Raw genomic sequence first — 9,279 nt, 5'->3', positions numbered from 1 at the left:
ATTACTATTTTGAATTTTTCAACCTGATGTCAATCCTGATAAGTCTAAATAGTTCTCCACTCCCAATTGAAAACATTCTGAAAATTGAATGTCTCTAAAATCCAAAGTAGACTTCTCAATTTCAATCTATATTACAACCTATTCTATCCTACCTATGGCCACGCGTTGGCTTCGCTACTTCCAGTTGACGAGAAATTGATTAATTTTCCGATCCCTTGGAGAGTGCTAATGAGCCCTAGCGGATCCTCCATGCAAAGAGCTATAGGGGTGATCGGGGCAATATGGGCCACCTAAGGAAATCGTTCCGAAAAGCGCTGAAAAGCTAAAAAAAACATCGTTCAAATGTAGTTGACTTATACTAGAGAATGTTACCTTTCATATAACGTCGATGAATGACGAAAAATGCGTTTGGAAATTGTTGGAATGCACTTTTGAAAATGTATTGATTTCAATGTGTGTTCCCGACTATACGGGGCAATATGAGCCACCATTTGGGGCAGTATGGGTCACCCATCCAAAACGTTTATTTAGGCGAAAAAAGTATCGTAATATGGAAGAATATGATATTCCTACAACAGTTGTGAGTATTCCATCCCAAATAAAATTAAAAAACCGCACAACAGCGGACTGAACCGATTTGCCACTCTTCACCGTTTGAACAGCCACATTTCAATTGGCCAATGGTCATTTTTTCTGTTTCAATCGCAGTAATGCGCTGTTGTAATTTTTCCGTAATGAATCTTACATATATGATAATATTCTTGTATTTGACTACTGAAATTTGAACTTGTTCGTATTTTAAGGCCTGATGTCTTGCTCTGTGCAGGTATGCCCAAATTGCCCCATAGAGACTGGTTTTGGGAAAAAAAAAGTTTTATGATAAATTCAGATTTGTATCAATACAAACATGTGTGTACAATACTCAATTTTAATATATCTTTTGATTGTGGTGTATTTTTGACCTGGATTTTAATCAATTTTGTGTCAAAACCTTATTTATAAACTTCAAATCTTATAATAATTTTGCCTATGCAGCGAAAATTTACATTTTCAAGTGTATCTTTATGTTTGAATTGTTGATGCATATGTGTAGCATCCTTTTAAAGATCATATAACTTTTACATGATAAAACTTGTCAATAAGCTCAAAATGAGGGTGGCTCATATTGCCCCGTATGTTCATATTGCCCCTACTACCCCTACCTGATAAGTATGCCGGGACATACGATCAGGGGCTCAGTCTGCAAAGCAGCCGATCCACTGAGAATCATTAGAGGCGCACTGAAGTGCTCCAAATGTGATATGATACACAGATGAAGTTCCTCCAGGAATTCCTCCAGAAGTTCCTCCAGGAATTCCTCCGGAAGTTCCTCCAAGAATTCCTCCGGAAGTTCCTCCAGGAATTCCTCCGGAAGTTCCTCCAGGAATTCCTCCGGAAGTTCCTCCAGGAATTCCTCCTGAAGTTCCTCCAGGAATTCCTCCTGAAGTTCCTCCAGGAATTCCTCCGGAAGTTCCTCCAGGAATTCCTCCGGAAGTTCCTCCAGGAATTCCTCCGGAAGTTCCTCCAGGAATTCCTCCAGGAATTCCTCCGGAAGTTCCTCCAGGAATTCCTCCGGAAGTTCCTCCAGGAACTCCTCCGGAAGTTCCTCCAGGAATTCCTCCGGAAGTTCCTCCAGGAATTCCTCCGGAAGTTCCTCCAGGAATTCCTCCGGAAGTTCCTCCAGGAATTCCTCCGGAAGTTCCTCCAGGAATTCCTCCGGAAGTTCCTCTCAGGAATTCCTCCGGAAGTTCCTCCAGGAATTCCTGGAACTTCTCCGGAAGTTCCTACTGGAACTTCTCCGGAAGTTCCTACTGGAACTTCTCCGGAAGTTCCTACTGGAACTTCTCCGGAAGTTCCTTCTGGAACTTCTCCGGAAGTTCCTACTGGAACTCCACCGGAAGTTCCTACTGGAACTCCACCGGAAGTTCCTACTGGAACTCCACCGGAAGTTCCTGCTGGAACTCCACCGGAAGTTCCTACTGGAACTCCACCGGAAGTTCCTAGTTTCTCCAGGATTTCCACCGAAAGTTCCTCCAGAAAACCCTCAGGAAGTTCCTTCTGGAGTTCCTCCGAAAGTTCCTCTAGGAATTCCTTCGTTAGTTAATTCAGAAATTCCACCGGAAGTTCCTCTAGAAAATCCTCAGGAAGTTCTTCCAGGAATTCTTCCGGAAGTTCTTCCAGGAATTCTTCCGGAAGTTCCTCCGGAAGTTTCTCTGAGCATCCCTCCGGGAGTTTCTCAAAACATCCCTCCAGGAATTCCTCAAGGGTTCCTTTCGGGAGTTCCTTAAGGGTTCCATTCGGCAGTTCCTCAAGCGTTCCTTTCGGGAGTTCCTCAAGTGTTCCTTTCGAGAGTTCCTCAAGGATTTCTTTCGGAAGTTTCTCTGGAAATCCCTTCGGAAGTTCCTTCTAGAATTTCTGCGATAGTTCCTCCAGGAATTTCTTAAGCAGTTCCTCCTGGATTTCTTTCAGGAATTCCTTCAGGCATTTCTCTGGCTGTTCCTAAAGAAGTTCGGTCAGGAATTACTTCGGAAGTTTCTCCAGGAATTCCTTCGAAAGATTCTCCAGGAATTTCTTCGCAAGTTTCTCCAGGAATTCCTTCGGAAGTTCTGCCAGGAATATACCTTCAAACTTCCACAGAAAAGTTTTCTGTATTTCCATGGAAAACTCTACAGAAATTCCACGTTATTTTTTGCTTTATATCGTGATGCTACGGAAGATTTTCTAAACGGGAAATTCGTCTAAATTTGCAAAATCTACTGCATTGCCTCAGGACATGATAATCTATAGATAATCTATAAGAAAAAAATCTCCTAAATTTCTTCGCGATTTTTTTTTGAAATTCCAAAGAAAATTCTATCAATCATCTACGGAAAATTCTTCAGAATCTCCTCGGTTAACTTCTACACTTCTACTTCCTTTTCTTCTTAATTTCCACGGGAAGTATCTGAATCCCCAAGGAAAACTCTTTTGCATTTCCACAGGAAATTTTATTCAAACTTTCACGGATAGGAATTCTGAAATTCCACGCAAAATTCTCCTGAGATTCCTTAAGAAAATTCTTCAGAGTTTACACGGGATGTCTGATTAAATTTCCACGGCAAACTCTTCTGTATTTTCACAAGAAAATTATTCTGCGATTCCAGTAAAAAAATCTGATATTCCGAAAGGTATCAAAATACGCATTCGAACGAAAACGGGAATACGACAAACATTCGTATGAGTGAAGTTCGGAAAATCTAATGGTGAGAATTGGTTCGAACGAAAACGGGAATGCAAATTAGTGAAACGTTCTCACGTATCCGCTTCGAACGTAAACCAGAATGAGGGTGATTATCTTCAGTACCGTCAACCCCCGTGACCTTGGCTAGGGAAAAAGGAAGGTGGTTTGATTTGTTCATATACCATCGCGTGCGGAAGAGCTTCTAAATTTCTAATATGACATCAGCATCTAGTCGAATATGATGTTTACTGCGCAGTTCTGTTTTCTCCATGTCTAAGAGATGAATGCATGTATTAGATAATTCTTCTTCTTCTGATTGGCATTACATCCCCCCGGGGGCATTGCCGCCTCGCTGGTTAGTGTCCATTAAGACCTTCCACAGTTATAAACCGTGAGGTGGCTTTATCATTTTTGCATTCGTATATCATGAGGCAAACACGATGGTACTTTTATGCCCAGGGAAGTCGAGACAATTTCCATTCCAATCCAAAAATTGTCTAGACCGGCACCGGGAATCGAACCCAGCCGCCCTCAGCGTGGACATTGAAATCCTAATGGCGCGAGGAACGGCACGATAGCATGATTGCGAAATGGCTTAGTAATTTATAAATTTTGTTAAATAAAATTTAATATGGTCATTGTAAGAAAAAAAAAGCATATGATACAAATGCATTATTCGTATGTGAAGTGTCAATAATAAAGATTTTTTTATTAATCCACCAAGCGGTAATGGTGCCTTTCTCGTGAGTTATAAAATTAGTATTTTGGTCATAACTTTTGATCCCATTGTCCGATCTGACCGATTTTTGTTAGGAAACAATGGAGCAACATTGTTGAATGCAACTTGTCTTTGTTTTAAAAGGTTGTATTTTAACCACAACTTTTGATCCCATATACCGATCTGGTAAATTTACAATAGGAAATAAGGAGCAGGATTCCCCTTCGAGTGCAGCCTGCTGCAATCGGTTAAGGATATTTACACTTCAAAATTCACGTGCTATAAATGTGGAACAATAAAACCTGGCTAGAAATTGTGTTGATGGTGATGTGCTTTCGTATATACTCACCTCAAAACTCCAGTTGGCTTCCTAAACCTTTCTTCAAACTCGTAGCTTTACTCGACAAATTTTCGGCTTTTTACAAGAAATTTTCGGATCCTGTTTGAAAATAGAAAAGAAACGCTCGTTAGCTCCATTAGTTACTTGCTTTTAGATATATCTTTTTTGCATTTTTATTTGTGTTTTTTTCTGGTTTTGTTTCTTGTTTTTGCCATGCGTTCACAATGTTTGTTTTTCTTCCTTTTTTCTTGTTTTATACGATTTTGCGTAATTAGCCTTACAATGTTTCTTTTATCTTTTACTTTTACTTGGTTACATTAGAGATTTTCGTTTAAATTACACTGTTTATTGATTTTTGATTTTTTTCGGTGTATTTTTTGTTTCTTTTTTTGCGTTTTTTTTTTTGTTTTTTTCTGTTTTCTGTTATTTTTATTGTAGTTTCCTTGCTGTTCCAGTATTTGTGGTTGTGTATTTTTGTTTTTGTTTTCGTTTGTGTCTGTGTGTTGTTGTTCATCCCAAACAAATAATTCAGGTTTTATTGCGGTGCTGTAGACCACATGTTGGTCTAAAACACTGCTATAACCCAAGTAATCAAAAGCACTTTTTTGCTGTACGTGCTAATATAGTGCTGTCATATAACTGACAAATATTCTAGTAGCATTATAAAAGCCTTATATAATCGTGAAAGCAAATCAATATGCCAGTGGTTACTTAGGTAATATTATGATAAAACCTGAATTAACAATAGAGACCTGTAATGTATTTTTATGTTCTTATTCGAGTCTGTATTTGTATATGCTTGTCTGTGTGTAGGTGTGTAGTTTGCTTTGTATTGTAATAACATTTCGTGTTTGTTTTACTTTTGTCTGGATATAATATATACGGGACAAAAATCAGAAGCGTTTCGTTACATGTTTAAAATGATTCTTTTTCTTTGTTTGCTTTCACATTTGTTGTTTTTTTTGTCTTGTTGATGCTTGTTAATTTTTGATCGGTGTGAAAAAGTTAACACTCAATGGCTTTCACATGCAATTTTGATCCCGTAGTCTCTTGAAGTTATTCTCTTTTATATTTTCCAGTAGTTTATTTATCAATGTAATGCAATGTAGTATTTTTGTAATGTTTATGTGATTTTGCTATGCTTTGCGGTTTGTAGCTTGGATTTTGAACATAAACTGAGGGACTGAATCTGGGAGGGTAGTGGATTCATTTGTGTGTACTTGGCGTGAATGTTTTGTTGCTTTGCTTAGCAGCATTTGTAGGCTGTGAAGGGTCTATTAGTTGTTCAATGTTCTGTTGCGTGTTGATGAGTTCTTGTTGTTTCTTTCTTATATTCTTCTTCTTGTTTACTTGCTTTTGTTACGAAGACTAGATCAAGTTGATGATTAATAAAACAAAACAGGGAGCTCAACAGGATACTTGTTACTTGATAACGATAGCCTCCCTCCTCTTTTTTCCACAAAAGTTTATTCTTTTCGAATTTATTTACCCTTAAATTAGTTTCAAGTTTCAATCACACTTATAAATAGTACGTTTACGAGTGTTCAACCAATAACTTGTTGCATTACTGTTCCTAACTGTTTTTCATCTGGTTGTGTCGCATAGTGATTAGAAAATGATGATTAGATTTGTTTATTCCTTTCAGACGAGTTAATGAATGGGGTGTCTATCAAACAATGTGGCATAATCACATGTAATCGACGTTATTTGGCAATAAAGTGTCGTGAAAATAATCGGTATAGACTATTTTCAATAGAATTAAGTGCGTATTCGAAAAATGTTTTTCAACAATCGCTTTGAAGAATAAGCGCGCAATAAGGTCATATAAGTTGACCATTTGTTTTATTTTTTGAATAAACCGTCTCGATGCTGCTGAGATTTGCCGGATAAATTTATAATAGTTTCAATTTGAATTGCGCCGTCAACTCTCGTGAGAAAACAAACATATAGAAACCTCGAATGAAAAGTACAAATAAAATACATTAAAAAAAAGCATTAAATAATCTTGTCAATCGCGGATTAATTAAAATACAGAGAAATAAAAAGGAAATATCGAAATTGAAAGGAACGAACAAATCCATCCAACTATAACTTTCATAAAATGTTTCTCACTACGCGCACATAACTCCAGTTCGACCGGAGAGGCTATCGATGAGAAGTAAGCCGACATTTAATAGCAATTATTTTCTTTTCACCACACTCTTTTAGCGTTTGTTTTTGTTTTGTATATAATAGATAATTCGAGGGTAAATTCTAAAAGACAGGACACATTGAAAAAGTGTGGGCAATAACAGTCTGAAGATTTCCGATTAATTTCTTTTCTTCTTTTTCACGAAACGAATAGCTTTTGGTATTCTTTGCTAGTAGGTTGTTTGTTGTTCCATTATCTTTTGCATGTGTTACATTTAGCGATTCGTAGAGCGATGAATTAGATTCATGTCTTAATGGTTTTTTTTACTTGCTTGCATTAATAATCTTATTATTCTCTAGGTTAATCATGTGTATCGTTCCGTTCGCTGATTCGCGTGAAATTTTTTTATTCTTCCTCAAAACAATCAATTATTTTGTTTGCTTCGGTTGCTCATATTATTCTTTTGGGTTGCATTCGTACTGAAACGTAGTATACCACTCGTGCGAGGCAATAGAGTTGCACAGAGTCCTAACTGATACAGCTAAAAAAAACAGTGATGAAAAACTATCGAAAAAACGATACGTTGTACGGCTGGCGCACACAACTCACACGCACACGAGTGGACGACAAAACAATTGGCGGCCCTCGAATGGGTTTCACGTGCAAAAACAATTAAAAAATGTTAAAATCACGATTTCAAAAACTCTGGCACAGAGCAAACGTTTTTTTTTCTTCGTTCTTATTTTCTCTTCGTTCCAATTAGTACATCTTTTAGAAACAATAGTTATAACAGTAAAGAGAATGCGCCTTTGCAACTGATTTACTTTTATTTACTGTTCAATTTACGAGCGTTGCATCAGGCGATAATTACATAATTTTGTGTATAAACTGTTTTTCTTAGTAAAACATACGCGATTTTCCCTTTTCGTTTGATTTGATTATTACACTTCTTTTTCTTCCTTCTAGTCGGCAATAGTTGCAGCTTCTTTTTAATGCGCTAGTTACGTTATGTTGCTTTTGCTTTCTTTGCTGTTTTTTCAGTAATTGTTTGGTTCCTAACGCTTTTCTCACAATTGTTTCTTTGTATATATGTTTGTGTGTGTATTTTTGTGTATATATGCGGCGTATTGTTTCATTTCACTTTGTTACTTGTTACATTTTTCTTGTTTGTTTCTTCTGTTTTCGTTTATAAATAATAATCACTTAGCGTTTACGTTTCACAATAAAGGTATAGGTTGCAATAAAAAGATTTGTTTAAATAATTTAAATAATAAATCATTAGAAAAATAAAACAAAAAAACTATAGCGTTATTATTCATTAATAATAGTGTAAAGTGTTCATTCCATGCCAATTCCTGAAACGAGATAAAATATTGAGAGCAAAATTAATAACAAGATGACATATGTTTTTAGCATCAAGAAAAGAAAACGCCCTCAATCAACCGCTAGTAATCTAGAATTTGATTTTTTGTTAAATATCTTAGCTGTACATATGCACAGCACATATTTCCGAAATGATCTTGATGGGACTCGAATCCATAACCACCTACTCTCTAGATAGGCGTGACTGGCTAAGACTTTGGCTCCTCTGGTTTTTATTCGCTTTATCGCATATTTGGCGTATCTTCTCTAGCTTCCTCCAGGTCTCATCGGTGATCCATTGATTTTCATGGGTCCGCAGTTCACCCTGATTATTCTCGCTGATGGCGATTGTTTCGGTACGGAGTGGACTGTAGGGTTTCGGAACGCAAGCAACGCTCAATAGTATGGAGCATCCTTTTTGGAATAAAAAATCACGCGCACTTTCGGAAAAGTAAACTAAATTGTTTTATTCGCGACGACTGTACTTAAACTATCTCTTCTTATTCTTTTTTTTATGGGGGGGGGGGGCGGGGGGCCGTGGCCCCGGGCCCCCACAAATATTATGTACCAAAACCAACATTTTTTGTAAATTTTGGGGCCCCTACATACCGTCGGCCCCGGGGCCTCCTTCCGGCTAAATCCGGCCCAGCCCGTAGGGAAACATACATAAAAAATACACAGTAAAATAGATGGCATCCATACGAGGGGCGCGACGATACCGGAACATCCTCCCCGCCTTGAGGCCACAAGGTGGTTTCAATCTGTCGGAAGGATGCACAGCTTATGGATCGGTCGTTGATATACAGTTGAACCTCTGCGCAACGTCACCACACGCACAGCTCCGGATGCATCTGGATGAACCATCTCTACTCGAGCTAGCTCCCATTGTGCGGGAGGAGCGTTATCATTTTTTACCAGCACCAACTGGCACCCCGTTAAGTTGGGCTAAGCAGTACGCCACTTGTTGCGAGGTTGAAGGCATGTCAGATATTCGTCCTTCCATCTATTCCAAATCCTTTCAGTGTGTTGCTGCACTTCTTGCCATCGATTAAGTCTATTAGCTGGCAAATGTTTCACATCAGGCTCAGGAACAAGATTCATGACCAATTAAAAAATGCCCTGGCGTCAAAGCTTCGGCGCTGTCAGGATCGCTTGATAACGGACACAATGGACGCGAATTGAGGCATGACTCAATTTGGCACAAAAGCGTAGACATGAGCTCAAGATCACGAAGATCACGAAGGTGTAAATCACGCACTAGTAGTTCCGTAGCTCGATGTTTTTGAAGGAGTATGATGGGGTGTTTCATGTCATACGGTTGCGCTGAATTTTGCAAACGGCCGCCTACGCGCATGATTCCTTCAGCATCCAGAAAAGAATGCAGGGCAGAAATGCAAAAACTTAACCCTTCTAAGTAGCTCCAACTCTTCATTGTATTCGTCCTGCTGAGCTGCTTGCAGCAGTTTACC

At 38.4% G+C, this 9,279-nt stretch overlaps 1 protein-coding gene across 5 annotated transcripts in view; it reads right to left on the bottom strand.

Moving 5' to 3' along the window:
- Positions 1–4,449: 4,449 nt before the first annotated feature.
- The window catches only part of LOC134210612 (cold shock domain-containing protein E1), a 43,132-nt gene continuing 38,302 nt past the window's right edge, over positions 4,450–9,279 (bottom strand). For all 5 annotated transcript variants that reach the window (XM_062686746.1, XM_062686745.1, XM_062686748.1 and 2 more), the window contains one exon: positions 4,450–7,803. In XM_062686746.1, coding sequence (XP_062542730.1) covers positions 7,787–7,803 — 17 coding nt within the window. In that variant the 3' untranslated portion in view covers positions 4,450–7,786. The remainder of the gene's footprint in view (positions 7,804–9,279) is intronic.

Source organism: Armigeres subalbatus, chromosome 2, assembly GCF_024139115.2.
Source record: "Armigeres subalbatus isolate Guangzhou_Male chromosome 2, GZ_Asu_2, whole genome shotgun sequence".
NCBI lineage: Eukaryota > Metazoa > Arthropoda > Insecta > Diptera > Culicidae > Armigeres > Armigeres subalbatus.
This window is presented reverse-complemented; position numbering and strand designations above follow the sequence as displayed.